Source organism: Urocampus carinirostris, chromosome 3 (genome assembly GCF_059441175.1).
Source record: "Urocampus carinirostris isolate Australia breed hairy pipefish chromosome 3, RoL_Ucar_1.0, whole genome shotgun sequence".
NCBI classification, from domain to species: Eukaryota; Metazoa; Chordata; class Actinopteri; order Syngnathiformes; family Syngnathidae; genus Urocampus; species Urocampus carinirostris.
Window position 1 is genome coordinate 7,372,696 of NC_142351.1, and position 19,272 is coordinate 7,391,967.

Sequence of the window (19,272 nt, forward strand, 5' to 3'; positions counted from 1 at the left end):
TCTAATCCAGCCAAATAATTGTCTGACTCAATGCTCAGCGGACCTCTCATGCTGTAAATAGGCAAGAATTGAGGCTATGTTGTCATGGTTACCAGGCAATTTGTCAAGGAAAAAAAAGGACGGAGAATAATGAATATGACGTAGCGCAAGGGTGTGAAACAGGCAGTCCGCGGGCCAGTTTAGGCCCGCTAAGAGATTGATTCTGGCCGGCGAGACAATGTTGAGAGAAGTGCAAGAGAAAAACGATCTGCAGGTTGAAATATGTCCACTTGATGTTGCCAAAGCCAGGTGCCTCGTACGAAGACACTGTACTTGTATTTATTTCTCTCTCTCTCTCTCTTGCTCTCTCTTTATCTCTCTCTTTCTCTTTGTCTCTTTCTCTGTCTCTGTTTATTTCTCTCACTTGCTCTTTCTCTCACTTGCTCCTTTCCTCTCACTCACTCACTCTCTCTCTCTTTCTCTCTGTCTCTTTCTCTCTGTCACTTTCTCTCTCTCACGCTCTCTCTCTTTCTCTTTTTCTCTTTCTTTGTTCCTCTTTGTCTCTTTCTCTCTTTTTTTACCTTTTGCTCTTCTTTCTATTTCCTTTTCTCCCTATTTTCTCTCCTTCTCTTTCTCTTTCTATTCCTCATCGGATATCATTATTTCTCTTTCTTTCCCCACACTCTCTCGTTTTCATTTGATCTCTTTTGTTTCTCACAGTGTGTTTTCTCCCTTTCTTTCTTTGTCCCCCCTCTCTGCCTTTCTTTCTCTCTCTTTATCTCTCTCTTTCTCTCTGTCTCTTTCTCTCCCTCTGTTTCTTTCTCCCACTTGCTCTTTGTCTCACTTACTCCTTCTCTCTCACTCTCTCACTCCCTCATTCTCATTCTCTCTCACTCTCTCTTTTTCTCTTTTTTGTTCCTCTTTGTCTCTTTCTCTCTATGTATCCCCTTCTCTTTCTTTTTCTATTTCTCATCCGATTTCACTATTTCTCTTTCTTTCCTCCTCTCTCTTTTTCTTTTTATCTCTTTTGTTTCTCACCCTCTCTCTCTCTCTCTCTCTCTCTCTCTCTCTCTCTTTTTTTTTCTCTTTCTTTCTTCGTCCCCCCTCTCTACCTTTCTCTCCCTCTCTTTCTCTTTTTTTCTCTGAAAAGAGACGGACTTCCTTTCACTACACAACTATCACATGAAATCTGATGTTGAATGATGCATGATGGGAAATCCCCAGGCGGCAGACGCATGCGCACCGTAGCATCAAACCGCTCGCTTCGTTTGCAACGAAAGAAACGATACCGAGATAGAGGCTACCGCGGCCAACTCGTTTGGCTCGATCGATTTGCTGTTTGGTGACCGGATGGTACCCATCAATGACAAATTTGCGTTTTCCGTACAAATTTTCTTCTTAAAATGTATAAAAAAACGGCAAAAAAGTACAGCTTGACAGGTATGGGATTCTCTTTCCACTTTTTCCCGCACGCCATCCTGAACGCGGACCGACATGTCTAATAAAGCGGCACGGCAGGAAGCCAAGCGAGTCGCGGCTATCGAACGGCCTCGGTGTCCTACGGAACAAAAAAAACGCCGGGACGTCAATTCCACTCCTTAGAAAAGGGGGCAGCGCTCAGAGACTGAAAGCAAATCAACGGTATTATCGACCCAGACAACCCAACCCTGTAAATTGCACTCAAAGAGAAACTAACAAAACCAGAAAAAAAAAACATCTCTGGATTGTATTGACCACCAGCACTTTGGGTGGCACACTTCCTGTCTCAAAAGACACACTTGAAAAAAATCGCTGAGGATTTGTCTTTTCTATAGCCGGGGGCCTCATATACGGTAACAGCAAAGCATGATGGGTAATCGCGAATCACAAAATATCTCTTCTTTAAAAAATGTCACACAAGTAATCAATAATTCCATACTGTATTTTCCAGACGATGAGTCTCTCCGGAGTTGTCACCGTTGCCATGGCGCCCAATTGGCACCAGCTGCGGATCAGTACTCTCACTCACCCTTTGTCAGTCCGTCAACGAACCTCTGCACCCGCTAAATGTGGGTTTTGACTCTGTCCGGTTTCCTGTTTGTGTATCCTGTCCGGTTTCCATCACGTCTGTTTCGTCCTGTTTTGATTTCAGTCTCTGGTCTGAAAGTGTCTGGTATCGTGCCTGTCATTCTGGTCCTGTCTGAAAAATGTGAACTCCTTACCAAATAAGACCGACAACTGGCTGTGCTGGTGAAAAACATCAAAGCGCACAGGGAGTGCAGTTTGCAGTGTTTTACGGAAACGTGGCTCACGTCTAGCGTCCCGGACGCTAACGTGGAGCTACCCGGCTTCGGCCGTGTAAGGGGACAAGGACACAAAAGCCTGCGGGAAGCGGAGAAGAGGCACACTCGCTATCTACGTGAACACGAGGTGGTGTAACCCTGGGCACAAAGATTTTCATCTGCTGCAGGGACGTCGAACTTTTGGCCTAGCGTGTGACGTCATCCACTCCACTGTTGCTAAACTACACAGCACCCCGAGGCCATCCTGTTAATAATCAACACAAGGATACTGCTGGAAGTGTGAATTTCCCTACGGGGATGAATAAAGTATCTATCTATCCATCTATCTATCTAGACATCTATCTATCAGGACATCTATCCATCATTCTATCCATCTAAACATCCATCTATCATTCTATCTATCTATCTAGACATCCATCTATCTATCTATCTATCTATCTATCTATCTATCTATCTATCTATCTATCTATCTATCTATCTATACATCTATCTATACATCTATCTATCTATCAGGACATCCATCTATCATTCTAGACATCTATCTATCTATCCAGCTATACATCTATCTATCTAGACATCTATCTATTAGGACATCTATCTATCTATCTATCTATCTATCTATCTATCTATCTATCTATCTATCTATCTATCTATCTATCTATCTATCTATCTATCTATCTATCTATCTATCTATCTATCTATCTATCTATCTAGACATCCATCTATCTATCTATCTATCTATCTATCTATCTATCTATCTATCTATCTATCTATCTATCTATCTATCTATCTATCTATCTATCTATCTATACATCTATACATATATCCATCTAGATATCTATCCATCAGGACATCTATCTATTATTCTAGACATCTATCTATCTATCTAGACATCTATCTATCCATCTATCTAGACATCCATCTATCTATCTACCTATCTATCTATCTATACATCTATCCATCTAGATATCTATCTATCAGGACATCTATCTATTATTCTAGACATCTATCTATCATTCTATCTATCTATCCAGCTATACATCTATCTATTAGGACATCTATCTATCTATCTATCTATCTATCTAGACATCTATCTATCCATCTATCTAGACATCTATCTAGACATCCATCTATCTATCTATCTATCTACCTATCTATCTATACATCTATCCATCTAGATATCTATCTATCAGGACATATATCTATTATTCTAGACATCTATCTATCATTCTATCTATCTATCTATCCAGCTATACATCTATCTATTAGGACATCCATCTATCTATCTATCTAGACATCTATCTATCCATCTATCTAGACATCTATCTAGACATCCATCTATCTATCTACCTATCTATCTATCTATACATCTATCCATCTAGATATCTATCTATCAGGACATCTATCTATTATTCTAGACATCTATCTATCTATCTATCTATCTAGACATCTATCTATCTCTCCCCAGTCTCCTATATCTGTTATCAATCCTATCAACCATGTTCTGTCTGGTATCAACATCATCTATCCGGTATCGGCTCGTGTAACTGGTATCGCTCTCGTTTGTCTCTGGCTTTTTGTTGTTCCACTCCAAACTTCTCTCCAGCGATCCCCGATTCACTGGTGTTTTGTGTTAACGTGCATGACTGCCCCATTTCCCGTAAAATAAAGCTTGTATGAGAAACGTCACGCATTTGGGTTCTCCTCCTGGTCCGGTTCATGACAGGAGTATCAGTCACACCAGAGCAAAAAATGCAAACCTGATAAGGGAAAAACATGTGTATGAGACATATTCGGGGATAATATTTATTTGATAAAATCCAACACCAAAAACATACATCTTAAAGGCCATTTGAAATTGAAATAAAATAGCGAAAATGGAATATATGTAACGGGTGTAATAATAACTTTTGTTTTATTGAAATTGCTGCTAAAATATGTGTATAGTTTTTGGTAAGTGTCCTGCAAGGATGAGTCCAACAGTGCCACCTGCTGGTATGGGGTGAAGTTTGGTTTTGGCTTCTGACATGTGACCGGGAGGCGGGGTTTGTTGGCAGTTTTCAGAGGGAACTGCTACTGAGATCAAAGCCAGCAGAAAAGCTAATGTTGTGACTCATTCATTTGCAGTAACTGTAATAAAAACCTCATCATCCAGTCCAGCGTGAATGTGGATCTTTGGTGGGACAAGTACACCGCGGTTACATGTACATACGTGCATTAACGACATACAATAATAAAAGTTATTTAGGTCACTGTAACATAAAGAACTTGCTTACGAAATTACCAGCTTCACTTCAAATCACTAGTAGGGATGGCGGCGCAGTGGTTAGCGCATGTGCGGCATGTCTTGGGAACCTCCTGCGTGGGTTCAAATCCAGCTCCAGACTTCCTGTGCGGAGTTTGTAGGTTCTCCTCGTGCTTGCGTGGGTTTCCTCCGGGCACTCCGGTTTCCTCCCACATTCCAAAAACATGCATTTCAGGTGAATTGGCCGGTCCAAATTGTCCCTAGGTGTGAATGAGCGAGTTGTCTGTCCCCGTGTGCCCTGCGATTGGCTGGCAACCAGTCCGGGGTGTCCCCTACCCACTGCCCGATGATTGCTGGGATGGGCTCCAGCACCCCCGCGACCCTACTGAGGATAAGCGGTGTAGCTAATGAGATGAGATGAGACTTCAAATCACTAAATCCAATGAAATATTCATCCCGGGTGTCACTTCTACCGGGCTCAGGTGGAAAACGATAAGCAGCTTAGCAAAATGAGGCAATCCCTTTAACTGTAAAAAACATTTGAATGACATCACTGCAAAAAAAGAAACAAAATGTCAGGAGAACCAAACCAGAAGGGAGGCAGGAGGCAGGGAGGGAGAACTCATTGGCGTTAACGATCCGTACTTTTATTTAGCAAAATAAAAGTCGTCGACGTGCAAAACACAGGTTTCCTCCGACTCAAACAAAACAGGACAGAGCAAAACAGAACAGAAAATGCAATGAGCCAGCACCCTCAAAACCCCAAAACCCCCCTTAAGAAGCAAACGCGCAAATTAGGCGATCTGCTTCAGCTGGTGCCCAGGGGGCGGGGCCAGCCGGTCGCCACGGCGACCATGCTGGACACGACACAAAAACTTTTTCTCAGGTTTTTGATCCAAAAAAATAAATAAATGGAAAGCCGTCATTCGAATGGCCATGTTTTCAAAATACTTCAGTATAAAACTTTGACTATGGTGTCATTTTAAAGCTCATTTCTCTGACTTTCCATTGATACCAAAAAACTAATTTGATATTTGCCTTACTGTGACTGATCAGGTCACATATATTAAAACATTATTAAAATAATTGTACAGTTATTAGTAATTGTGTCAAGAACCGGAACAGGATCAGGACCCAAATGCGTGATGTTCTTCACACAAGCTTTTATTTTATGGGAAAAGGGGAGTCATGCACGTTAGGCAGCGGTCTGGCGCGGAAAGACAGGAAGCCAGAGACCGACGAGATCGATACCAATTGCCCGAGCAGATATCGGAGAGATAGGATCGATACCGGACTACTCATGTAGGTTTTAGATCAGGGGATGCAGTCATAATAGTCTGTGGTTTGCAATAATCTGTGGTCGTTGCAGCTCTTTGAGACTCCTTGTTATTAAGGGCGTCACAAATAAACAGAACTTGACTTGACGTTTTGAGCTTTTCCTTGCCCTCATGTAGGTTTTAGATCAGGGGATGGTGTCATCATAGTCTCTAGTCTGTGCAGCCCTTTGAGACTCCTTGTGATTAAGGGCATCAAAATTAATCAGGACTTGACTTGAGGTTTTCGCGTTTTCCCTTGCCCTCATGTAGGTTTTAGATCAGGGGATGGTGTCATAATAGTCTCTAGTCTGTGCAGCCCTTTGAGACTCCTTGTGGTTAAGGGTGTCACAAATAAACATGATGAGGTTTTTGATTTTTTTCCTTGCCCTCATGTAGGTTCTAGATCAGGGGATGGTGTCATAATAGTTTGTGGTTTGCAATCATCTGTGGTCTGTGCAGGTCTTTTGAGACTCCTTGTGATTAAGGGCGTCACAAATAAACATGACTTGACTTGAGGTTTTTGAGTTCTTCCTTGCCCTCATGTAGGTTCCAGATCAGGGGATGTTGTCATAATAGTCTGGAGTTTGCCATAGTCTGTGGTCTGTGCAGCCCTTTGAGACTCCTTGTGATTAAGGGCGTCAGAAATAAACATGACGAAGTTTTTGAGTTTTTCCTTGCCCTCATGTAGGTTTTGGATCAGGGGATAATGATATCATAGTCTCTAGTCCAGGTGTCACCAACACGGTGCCCGCGGGCACCCGGTCGCCCGCAAGGACCACATGAGTCGCCCGCGGGCCTGTTCCAAAAATAGCACATCTCATAGAGAGCTGCGTCTAAAAATTAATTTTGTTCTGTTGCTATTATTTTTTTAATCACACTTGTATGTATATAGATTTAAAAAATACTATCTTAAAAATACTTTAAGGTTAACGCGCACAATATTTACCTATGGGCAGTAAAGTAGAGCTTGTGGGATGTGGAGAGTAAGCTAGCGGGCGCTGTATGCACTTTCGTACCCCAAAAACATGGCAGAAAAAAGAAAGAAAACGTATCTCTTTCACAGTGAATGGGAAGAGGAGTTCTTTTTTACGACTGTAAAAGAAACCTGCGTGTGTCTGATTTGCGGGACGACCGTGGCGACAGCAAAACGGCACAATGTGGAGAGACATTTCAATACGTGTCACAAAAGCTACCATGATAAATATCCACCTGCAAGCGCCCTACGGGCAGAAAAAGCCCGTGAGCTAAAGACCGCTCTGGGTAAGCAACAGTCTTTTTTTACGAGGCCGGCCAAAAACTCACAAAAAGCAACCGAAGCCTCGTTTAGAGCTACACATTTTCTGATCAAGAAAAAAAAGGCATTTACAGATGGAGAAGTTGTCAAAGAAGCGATGTTATTAATTGCTAACACTGTATTTAAAGACGAGAAAAATGGAAGCGACCTAATCTCCACTCTTTCCGACGTCCAACTGGGGGCATCTACGATGGCAAGACGAGTATCAGCTATGTCCAGTAACTTGGTCGATCAGTTGGAGCAGGATCTGGCGAAGTGCAAGTGGTTTAGCCTCCAGTGCGATGAGTCCGTGGACAGCAGCAGTACAGCGCAGTTATTGGTTTTTATCCGGATGGTGTTTAATGATTTCTCCACAAAAGAAGAACTCCTGACACTACTGCCCTTAAAGACAACTACGAGAGGAGTTGACATTTATAACACGGTGAAGGAGTTTTTCGTGCAGAAAAAGGTGCCATTGGAAAAGCTGGTAGCGGTGACAACAGACGGGGCTCCTGCTATGGTCGGCCGACAGACAGGTTTCATCGCTCACTGTAAACGTGACCCAGACTTCCCCAAATTTCTGCATTACCATTGCATCATTCACCAGCAGGCGTTGTGTGCGAAAGTGATCGGCTTTGGGCACGTGATGACTCCCGTTGTGAAAATCATAAACAACATCCGCTCCAAAGCAAAGCAGCACAGGATTTTCAAGGTACTATTAGAGGAGATGTCAGCAGAATATGGGGACCTACTGCTACACACAGAAATCAGATGGCTCAGCAGAGGACGAGTTTTGCATCGTTTTTTGTCTCTTTTGCGTGAAATCAAAGAGTTCATGCAGTCCAAAGGCGAAGATGTCTCACTGCTAGAGGACACAGAGTGGACACTTGACCTTGCATTTTTGGTGGACATTACTGGGAAATTAAACCTCCTGAACTGCCAGCTGCAAGGCAAAGGTAAGACTGTTGTCGATATGATAAGTGCTTTAAATGCATTTAAAGCCAAAATGAATGCATTCTCTGCAGATTTACAGAGAAAAAAAGTTCTGCACTTTCCCTCTGTGCAGTCAGTGCTGAAAGACAATGCTTCTGCATCTGAGACATTTGAAAAAGTGGCAGAAAAGTACATTGAAGTAATAAACAGACTTGGGCAAGAGTTTGAGAATAGGTTTTGTGACCTTCATCAGCTTGAACCATGTGTGTTCTTCATTTCCAACCCTTTCATGAATGGGGACACAACATGCTTTGCTGAGCAGTTAAGTGCAACGTTCAACTTGGATGCTGGACAGGTGGAGATTGAAATTATAACATTGCAAAATGATCTCCATCTCAAAGCCTACCAGGCTGCACCAAACTTTTGGCGCCTTGTTGACACAGAGAAGTACAGTGGAGTATGCACAGCAGCCATGAAGGTTGCCAGCCTGTTTGGCTCAACCTATCTCTGTGAATCAGCATTTTCTGACATGAACTTCATCAAAAACAAACACAGAACACGCCTCACTGATGCACATCTGAGAGACTCACTCACAGTTGCAGTGTCAAGTTACACACCAGATTACAACACACTGGTGAACAGCATGCAATGCCAGTCTTCCCACTAACCAAGGACGGATACCAGATGTAGTCAGTGACAACATGGTAGTGCCATGGCAAAGTTGAATTAAAATATTGAAGAATTGTGTTCAATTTAAAAGTGTGTTCATGACATTTAAAAGTTATAATTTTGTTAAACATAACACAGACTTGGCCATTAGTTCAAAATGTGAAATAAAAAATGTATTACATATTTAAAAATATGTAAGTTGATTTTGTTTAACATTACATAATTGTTAACTTTTTGAAACATGTTGCAACATAGTTCATGATTTGTTAACAGGGCATGTCAGTGGCTTGTGCAAATGGGATATTTTTTGCTAAAATGTAGTGATGTAAGTGATCATCTGAAAATGTAACAAATACTGTGATTAATAGAGATAAAGTGTTGAATATTGATATCTGTTTCCCACCTTGTTGTCATTTTTGATAATCATTGTTAGAAATCATTAACATGATCAGTGTCTTTACATAGGTGAGTATTACTAATCATTATAAATAATGTATAACTAAAGGCAAACTGAGCAAATTTGTTATTTCAGAAGAGCGTATCAAACTGGTAGCCCTTCGTATGATTCAGTAACCGTGAAGTAGCTCTCAGTTTCAAAAAGGTTGGTGACCCCTGCTCTAGTCTGTGCAGCCCTTTGAGACGCCTTGTGATTAAGGGCGTCACAAATTAACAGGACTTGACTTGAGGTTTTTGAGTTTTCCCTTGCCCACATATAGGTTTTAGATCAGGGGATGGTGTCATCATAGTCTCCAGTCTGTGCAGCCCTTTGAGACTCCTTGTGATTAAGGGCGTCACAAATAAACATGATGAGGTTTTTGATTTTTTTCCTTGCCCTCATGTAGGTTTTGGATCAGGGGATAATGATATCATAGTCTCTAGTCTGTGCAGCCCTTTGAGACTCCTTGTGATTAAGGGCGTCACAAATTAACAGGACTTGACTTGAGGTTTTTGAGTTTTCCCTTGCCCTCATGTAGGTTTTGGATCAGGGGATGGTGACATGATAGTATGTGGTTTGAAATAATCTGTGATCTGTGCAGCCCTTTGAGACTCCTTGTGATTAAGGGCGTCACAAATAAACAGGACTTGACTTGAGGTTTTTGAGTTTTTCCTTGCCCTCATGTAGGTTTTGGATCAGGGGATAATGATATCATAGTCTCTAGTCTGTGCAGCCCTTTGAGACTCCTTGTGATTAAGGGCGTCACAAATTAACAGGACTTGACTTGAGGTTTTTGAGTTTTCCCTTGCCCTCATGTAGGTTTTGGATCAGGGGATAATGATATCATAGTCTCTAGTCTGTGCAGCCCTTTGAGACTCCTTGTGATTAAGGGCGTCACAAATTAACAGGACTTGACTTGAGGTTTTTGAGTTTTCCCTTGCCCTCATGTAGGTTTTGGATCAGGGGATGGTGACATGATAGTATGTGGTTTGAAATAATCTGTGATCTGTGCAGCCCTTTGAGACTCCTTGTGATTAAGGGCGTCACAAATAAACAGGACTTGACTTGAGGTTTTTGAGTTTTTCCTTGCCCTCATGTAGGTTTTGGATCAGGGGATAATGATATCATAGTCTCTAGTCTGTGCAGCCCTTTGAGACTCCTTGTGATTAAGGGCGTCACAAATTAACAGGACTTGACTTGAGGTTTTTGAGTTTTCCCTTGCCCTCATGTAGGTTTTGGATCAGGGGATGGTGACATGATAGTATGTGGTTTGAAATAATCTGTGATCTGTGCAGCCCTTTGAGACTCCTTGTGATTAAGGGCGTCACAAATAAACAGGACTTGACTTAAGGTTTTTGAGTTTTTCCTTGCCCTCATGTAGGTTTTAGATCAGGGGATGGTGTCATAATAGTCTATGGTTGGCAATAATCTGTGATCTGTGCAGCCCTTTGAGACTCCTTGTGATTAAGGGCGTCACAAATAAACATGACTTGACTTGACTTTTATTATTTAAATTTTAACCAGCTCGACTCTCTGGGTGTCAAAATCTCAAATTCACCTCTGGACAGGAGCCAGGTAGCATTTCCGGAAACGGGATTTGTGCCCGAAGCGCCCAACAGCTGTGATTTCTTCCGGGTTCGACACTTGATCGTTTTCAACGACCAAACATGACCGAACACTTGCGTCTTTCCCCGCGTTGGTGACACAAAAGCGGCGAGCTGTTTTCGGGACAATGTTTGACGAAGATTTCAACATTTATCCAAGCCGATAAAGCGGCGAAGAAACTCGCCATTTGTACCTGTGCTTACCTAGGAGCACCTGTCGCTTCGCAGCGAGGAACAGGCCGCTAAAACAGGGGAGGGGGACTTCTCCCACTCCTCAATTGACGTTTAGGGGAGATATTTTGTGAATATGATCGTGACTGTGAATTTTGGAGACACTCCGGTGGTGGTTCCGTGTAAACCCGACTGGACCGTCCGGGATTTAAGCGAACAATCCACGCGAAGATACCGGAGGATTTTGGATGAGGTAAGTCGAGCCCCTTGTTGTTATAAAAAGCGTTTTTTTGCGTTCATAAGACACAAATATCATAAAATTGAATGCGTGGAGAAATATATGTTCATATATCTTTTTGTTTTCATGTAGAAAAAACTATAGTTGACACGTCACGTGACATGGTGACGCTGAAAACCGGAAGTGTCCTGCCTTTTATATTACAGTGCAAGAAAATAACATTTTTTAAAGGGACAGTGTGTATTTAGAAAGGATTGACCGATAGGGGGCAGCAGGGTGGCGCGGTGGTTCAGTTCTGAGGTCGGGCGGCAGTAGCTCAGGACGTAGAGGGCTTGTCTTGGGATCAAGAGATCGCAGTTCGAATCCTGGCTCCTCCGTGTTACATGTTGATGTGTCCTTGGGTAAGACGCTGAACCCCTAATGCCCCGAATAAGCATGGCTGCATGGCCGCTATTAGGAAATGTGAAGCACACTGTAAAGCGCTTTGGGAAGTCTTGACTTGAAAAGCGCTATAGAAATGCAGATTTCATTTCATATGAGATCGAACCTCCTGTGTGGAGTTTGCATGTTCTCCCCGTGCTTGCGTCCAAATTGTCCCTATGTGTGAATGAGCGAGTGAATTGTCTGTCTCTGCGACTGACTGGCAACCAGTTCAGGGTGTCCCCTGCCCACTGCCCGAAGATAGCCGTGACCCTACTGAGGATAAGTGGGATATGGGTTTTTCAGGACCGATACCGATTCATAGCATTTATAGCCGGTCTTCATTTGCTGTAAAAGCTTAAAAATGGTGTAAGTGCCTAACTCTGTCAAGGTTGAATCAGAATTCGAACAACACAGATGAAATTTGCACGAGCAAACTCTTACATCCATGCCAATTGTACTCATTAAAAGAGACATATATGTCCTGTGAGCAATGTTCCATGTCATTTTCCACGGGTCTGAGTGTTGACACAAAGTCGGTGAGCAACGCTTGAAACAACAGTGAGCAACAGCAATCCCAAGTGTGGCAACTAAGTCATTATCAAACATGTCCAAAAAATGACATCGAGTTTCCGGCAATGCAAAATGATTTTTCACTTTTGAATGAATTGACTCTGCGATTGGCTGGCAACCAGTTCAGGGTGTCCCCTGCCCACTGCCCGGAGATGGCTGGGATGGGCTCCACCCCCCCCCCCCCCCCCCCCCCGCGACCCTAATAAGGATAAGCGGTACAGCTAATGAGATGAGATGAGATGAATTGACTAATGTACGATTGCAAAGGCTGTACGGCCTACAAACGTCATTTGTTTTTACAACAATTCTTTCACAAGATTTCCTTTTTTTTTTTTTTTTCTGTGATCTGCTGTCGCACAATACTAACATTTTTCATTGTGTTTATTTTTCCCTAGCAGTTACTTTTTTCTTACTTTTTTTGTTCTCTATTACCTTTTTTCCTTTATTTTTTTTTCTTTTTTTCTGGCTTTTTTTCTGAATATTTTCTCCTCAGGTATTACGGTATTTCCTCCTCCGGCAGCACGGCAGCGCAGTGGTTAGCGCATGTGCGGCACAGTTCATGTCTTGGGAACCTCCTGCGTGGGTTCAAATCCAGCTCCAGACTTCCTGTGCAGAGTTTGTATGTTCTCCCCGTGCTTGCGTGGGTTTCTTCCGGGCACTCCGGTTTCCTCCCACGTTCCAAAAACATGCATTTCAGGTGAATTAGCCGGTCCAAATCGTCCCTAGGTGTGAATGAGCGAGTGAGTTGTCTGTCCCCGTGTGCCCTGCGATTGGCTGGCAACCGGTTCAGGGTGTCCCCTGCCCACTGCCCGATGATTGCTGGGATGGGCTCCAGCACCCCCGCGACCCTATTGAGGATAAGCGGTGCAGCTGATGAGATGAGATGAGATTTCCTCCTCCTTTTTCCCCCTTTCCTCTCCTTTAGTTTCTTCTCAGCTTTTTCATTTTGGTATTTTTTTTTTTTTTGCGTTATTTACCCCCCTTCCTTTGTCATTTTGTGCATAATTTTTACATATTATTTGGTCATGTAGGGATTAAAGAAGCAAAAACAACCTGAAGAGCCGTTCAGGACCCAAAAGAGCCGGTTCTTTTTAGTGAGCCGAGCCAAAGAAGCCGGTTCTCGAAAAACTCTACTGACGTTACTCAACTTCGTTCTACTTCGACCTTGACTTCCAAATACCGCATTTAGAACACAGCGTCAGGGGAACCCGTGTATTTTTACCTTCATGCACTGTAACTTTGACTTAATTTTCTTATTAATTAGAAATTTGGAGCCCTGTTTTTTGTGAGCTGGCTCGATTTTCTTGTGCGCGGAAAAGCTCTGGGTAGTGCACATGCAGCTTAGAGGGAACATTGCCCGGAAAATACGGTGATTTGTAGTTTAGTTCGTACAGTTACTGTCTATCATCCGATGATGACCGATTCTCTATTCTCTCGACACGAACAATAGCTTCCCGTGAAAAGCTTTGGTATCTGAGAGAGCAGGTGGAAATGAACTCTCGAATGGCTCCGTGTGTGGCGGCAGCCTGGGATGTGCGCCAGGCTTTGTCCTGAGTGATGGGGGATTAGGATTGGTGACAGGCGGCGTTCTTATCTCCTGGCTCTGCAGCTTCATCCCGCCCGGGCAGGGTGACGAACGCACCGAGCCGGACTTCACTGACAGCCCACTCGTCCCTCCGATCCCCATCGATCCGGAAAAAAGTTTAAATGCGGGCGCGTGATTAGATTACACCCGGGGCCTCCAGATCTCTTTTAACAGCCATGATAATTAGCCATCTTGGACACTGACTTCCTATTAGGATCTCAAGGACAGTGCGGCTCTGCACTGCCGCATCAACTCCATATTCTCAGGACAGTGTTTTAATCACTGTTGCCGGCCTTGTTTATGGCACGTTGAACTTGTTAATGAGATGTTTACCTCAGCTGAGGATTGGCTCCGACTCTCTCAAAGTTTTGACATCCTCCCAAACCATGACAAAGCCACAAACTGAACACAGTGGACTGAAATGAAATGATCTGCTTTTCAAGTCAAGACTTCCCAAAGCGCTTTACAGTGTGCTTCACATTTCCCAATAGCGGCCGTGCAGCCATGTAAGGCGCTAACCTGCATATTGGGGGTATTAGGGGTTCAGTGTCTTACCCAAGGACACTTCGACATGTAACACGGAGGAGCCGGGAATCGAACCTGCGGTCTCTTGATCCCAAGACGAGCGCTCTACCTCCTGAGCCACTGCCGCCCCAAGTGGTACTTACAAATTTGATTAGAATAGAATAGAATATACCTTTATTGTCATTGTTACAAAATGGGTTGAACATATTGTGACAACGAAATTGGACGTGGCACTCCAGTTTCACATTTGAGAGTGAGGATAAAAGAGAATAAAGAAGATAAAGGAAGAAAGAAGATATGGTTATGATTTACACAATATAAAGGAACAAGGAAGATCTCATCTCATTAGCTGTACTGCTTATCCTTATAAGGGTCAGGGGGGCAGTGGGGAGGGGACACCCTGAACTGGTTGCCAGCCAATCGCAGTACAAGGAAAAAGGAAGATGAAGGTTATAATTTACACAATATTTACACAAGAAATGTGGGCATGTAGGATGGTACATACGGTTTTGGGATCGTATTAGTGCAGAAATAGTCAACATTGTGCAAAGTGAGAGTAGTTTCAGTTTTTTGTGCGGTGTGTGTTAAGGATGGTAATGGCTCTGGGGAAGAAACTGTCTGTTTTTTTTTGTTTTTTGTGACCTATACGCTTGCCAGAGGTGGTGAGAAAAGTCCTTGATGATGTTTTCTGCTCTGCTAAAGTAGCGAGAGCAAGCAATGTCCTCCAGACTGGGTAGAGAGCAACCAACGATTCCCTGGGCTGTGTTGATGACCCTCTGAAGCGTTTTCCTGTCTGCTGCCGTGCACCCAGCATGTCACACCGTAATGCAGTATGTTAGAATGCTCTCCACTGTGGCTTTGTAAACGGACACCTGTAGCTGCTGTTTTAGATGATTTTTCCTGAGCACTCTCAGGAAATGGAGTCGCTGCTGGGCCTTCCCTACCACCGCTCTGGTGTTTGCAGACCAGGAGAGGTAGTCGGAGATTTGCGTCCACATTGGTGCCCCCACGACCCATGTGGTTAAGAGATCCAATACCGTTTAATAATTTATATATCACAGTGGCTTGCGAAACTATTTGGCCCCCTTGAACTTGGTGGTTTGCAATAGTCTGTGGTCTGTGCAGCCCTTTGAGACGCCTAGTGATTAAGGGCGTCAAAAATAATCAGGACTTGATTGAGGTTTTGAGTTTTTCCTTGCCCTCATGTAGGGTTTAGATCAGGGGATGGTGTTGTAATAGTCTGTAGTTTGCAATAATCTGTAGTCTGTGCAGCCCTTTTGAGAGTCCTTGTGATTAAGGGCGTCGCAAATAAACAGGACTTGACTCGACTTTCTCCCTATCTCTCTTTTTCTTTACTCTCTTTGTCTCTTTTTCTCCTTGCTCTTTTGTCTCACACTCTTTTACTCTTTCACTCTTGTTCACTTTCTCTTTCTCCCCCATCAACGTCCTAATCTCCCCCTCTCGCTCTCCTGAATTCACTAGTCCGTAAAGTGTTTTTACCATGTGGCCCCCAAGTTTATATGAATTCGACACCCCAGATCATGAGAACTGGGGATCTGGATGCGGTAGGTTGATCCTGGATGCCTAAGACTGTTATTAACTAGCACAGGGGTGTCAAACAGGCAGGCCCCCGGGCTGGAACAGGACCGCTAAGGTATGGAATCCGGCCCGCGAGACAACGCTAAAGGAAGCACAAGAGAAAAACGAGCAGCAGGTTGAAATATGTCCACTTGAGGTTGCCTCTCACAAAGACGCTGTAGTTGTATTTCTTTCTCTCTCTCTTCCTCCCCTTTCTTCTCACTCTCTCTCTCTCTTTTACTCTTTCCGTCTCTTTTTCTCCTTCTTTGTTCCTCTTTGTCTCTTTCTTTCTCTTTGTCTTTTTACCTTCTTTTGGTCTCTCTTCCTTTTCTCTTTTTTCTCTCTTTCTCTTGCTTTCCCTTCTCTCTTTTTACACTTCCATCTTTCCTCTTTCCTTCCTTTCTCTCTTTCTCGCTTTCAATTTATCCTTGAATTTCTTTATTTCTCTTTCTTTCCCCCTTTTTCAGTATTTCTCTTTTGATCTCTTTAGTTTCTCACGTTCTCTCTCTGTCTTCTCTCTCTTTCTCTCCTTCTTTGTCCCACACTCTCTGTTTTACTCTCCCTCTCTTTCTTATTTCTTTCTCATATTACATTCTCTCTTTTTTTTTTCTTTCTTGTTTAAATCTAAGCTTAAAACACACTTCTACGCTATAGCATATGAATAACCTATACTTTTTGTGGACAATATCTCTGTATTATTTGTAATTGCAACATCCTTTGCCTGGTAATCCTGAAAGGGGGATACCACATGTGCGGTCGCTTCTCAAGGTTTCTTCGATTTCCTCATGTTGAGGTTTTTGAGTTTTTCCTTGCCCTCATGTAGGTTTTAGATCAGGGGATGCTGTCATAATCGTCTGTAGTCTATAGCCCTTTGAGACTCCTTGTGATTAAGGGTGTCGCAAATAAACATGACGAGGTTTTTGAGTTTTTCCATGCCCTCATGTCGGTTTTAGATCAGGTGATGGTGTCATAATAGTCTGTGGTTTGCAATAATCTGTGGTCTGTGTAGCCCTTTGAGACTCTTTGTGATTAAGGGCTATGCAAATAAATATGACTTGAGGTTTTTGAGTTTTTCCTTGCCCTCATGTAGGTTTTAGATCAGGTGATGATGTCATAATAGTCTGTAGTTTGCAATAATCTGGGGTCTGTGCAGCCCTTTGAGACTCTTTGTGATTAAGGGCCAAACAAATTAACATGACTTGAGGTTTTTGAGTTTTTCCTTGCCCTCGTGTAGGTTTTAGATCAGGGGATGCAGTCATAATGGTCTGTTGTTTGCAATAATTTCTGGTCGTTGCAACTCTTTGAGACTCCTTGTGATTAAGGGTGTCACAAATAAACAGGACTTGACCTGATGTTTTTGAGTTTTTCCTTGCCCCCATGTAGGTTTTAGATCAAGGAATGGTGTTGTCATGGTCTCTAGTCTCTGGAGCCCTTTTAGACTCCTTGTGATTAAGGGCGTCACAAATAATCAGGACTTGACTTGAGGAGTTTTACCTTGTCCTCATTTAGGTTTTAGATCAGGGGATGGTGTCATAATAGTCTGAAATAATAGTCTGTGCAATAACCTGTGCAGCCCTTTGAGACTCTTTGTGACCACGGGCTATACAAAAAAAATGATTTGACTTGACTTTCTCTTCAATCTACTCGTCCGGCCCCCCGAGAGAATGTTTCTTCTATCGTGTGGCCCCCCGAGTCAAAATGAGTTTGACTCCCCTGAACTAGCACATGGAAAATTGTAGTTTGCATTTTTTCTTTAGCTTTTTCGACACAAGCGGGTATGTGCTACTCATGGTTTTAGGTTGTGTTTACTCGGTACAAGGTAATCACCCGAGACTAATGAGCGGCAACAGAATGTCACTGATCTAGTTTACCCGGTTTATCCTGCGATGTGTACTGTACGTGCTTTGCCCTGATAATGTTGCTTAAGCGTTACTGCTGCAATGTGTGGACTTTAACAACATCATCTGAGGGTATCTTCAAGACTTTTCACAAAAAAAGGATATTTCAAGATACAAATGCAGTGTTCATTTGAACTGTGAAAAGTGATGGGTCCCGGGGACTTGCATGCTCAAAGATCTATGGGTCCCAACAGAGATCTATGGCTCCCCAAAATGTAGTCTTATCCAGGTTGAAATTGTAAATCAGTGACTCATCTCATCTCATTAGCTGTACCGCTTATCCTCATTAGGGTTGCGGGGGGGGGCTGGAGCCCATCCCAGCCATCTCCGGGCAGTGGGCAGGGGACACCCTGAACTGGTTGCCAGCCAATCGCAGGGCACACGGGGACAGACAACTCAATCGCTCATTCACACCTAGGGACAATTTGGAACGGCTAATTCACCTGAAATGCATGTTTTTGGAATGTGGGAGGAAACCGGAGTGCCCGGAGGAAACCCACGCAAGCACGGGGAGAACATACAAACTCCGCACAGGAAGTCTGGAGCTGGATTTGAACCCACGACAGGTTCCCATGACATGAACTGTGCCGCAAAAGCGCTAACCACTGAGACTCCTTGTGATTAAGGGCGTCACAAATAAACATGACTTTACTTGCGGTTTTGAGGTTTTTTTTGCCCTCATGTAGGTTTTAGATCAGGGGATGGTGTCATAATAGTCTGTAGTTTGCAAGAGTCTTTGATCTGTGAAGCCCTTTGAGACTCTTTGTGATTAAGGGCGTCACAAATAAACTGGACTTTACTTGCGGTTTTGAGGTTTTTTTTGCCCTCATGTAGGTTTTAGATCAGGGGATGGTTTTAGAATAGTCTGTAGTTTGCAATAATTTGTGGTCTGTGCAGCTCTTGGAGACTTCCTGTGATTAAGGTTGTCACAAATAAACATGACATGACTCGATTTGAGGTTTTTGAGTTTTTCCTTGCCCTCATGTAGGTTTTAGATCAGGGGATGGTGTCAGAATAGTCTGTAGTTCAATAATCTGTGGTCTGTGAAGCCCTTTGAGACCCTTTGTGATTAAGGGCGTCACAAATAAACTGGACTTTACTTGCGGTTTTGAGGTTTTTTTTGCCCTCATGTAGGTTTTAGATCAGAGGATGGTTTCAGAATAGTCTGTAGTTTGCAATAATCTGTGGTCTGTGCAGCTCTTGGAGACTTCCTGTGATTGAGGTTGTCACAAATAAACATGACCTGACTCGATTTGAGGTTTTTGAGTTTTTCCTTGCCCTCATGTAGGTTTTAGATCAGGGGATGGTGTCAGAATAGTCTGTAGTTTTCAATAATCTGTGGTCTGTGCAGCCCTTTGAGACTCTTTGTGATTAAGGGCATCACAAATAAACATGACTTGACTTAAATTTCCCCATTGATTGAGCGTTTCTCAATTTTCATTTTTTTTTCCTTGCAAGTCAAACATTGTTGACTGGGTATTGTGTCAACCCAGAAAGGGTGTGTATGTTTTGGACTGCCTGCATCGAGAAAATGAAACCGGCCTGGA

The 19,272-nt window shown here is 43.1% G+C and overlaps 2 protein-coding genes across 4 annotated transcripts in view; both read left to right on the top strand.

The window, feature by feature from the left end:
* The first annotated feature begins 6,560 nt into the window (after positions 1 to 6,560).
* LOC148368494 (general transcription factor II-I repeat domain-containing protein 2A-like) lies at positions 6,561 to 9,304 on the top strand. Of its 2 annotated transcripts, none has more exons than XM_088330516.1 (2): positions 6,561 to 8,051; positions 8,121 to 9,304. In XM_088330516.1, the coding sequence occupies exons 1-2, from the start codon at positions 6,848 to 6,850 to the stop codon at positions 8,693 to 8,695; spliced, it is 1,779 nt and encodes a 592-aa protein (XP_088186642.1). In that variant the 5' UTR covers positions 6,561 to 6,847; the 3' UTR covers positions 8,696 to 9,304. The 2 variants fall into 2 exon arrangements, with proteins under 2 accessions (XP_088186642.1, XP_088186644.1); XM_088330518.1 differs by having other exon boundaries at positions 6,561 to 7,082; positions 7,245 to 9,304.
* Positions 9,305 to 10,730: 1,426 nt separating this feature from the next.
* The window catches only part of LOC148368495 (partitioning defective 3 homolog B-like), a 237,983-nt gene continuing 229,441 nt past the window's right edge, over positions 10,731 to 19,272 (top strand). For both annotated transcript variants that reach the window (XM_088330519.1, XM_088330520.1), the window contains exon 1: positions 10,731 to 11,161. In XM_088330519.1, the coding sequence (XP_088186645.1) occupies positions 11,045 to 11,161 (117 nt within the window). In that variant the 5' untranslated portion in view covers positions 10,731 to 11,044. The remainder of the gene's footprint in view (positions 11,162 to 19,272) is intronic.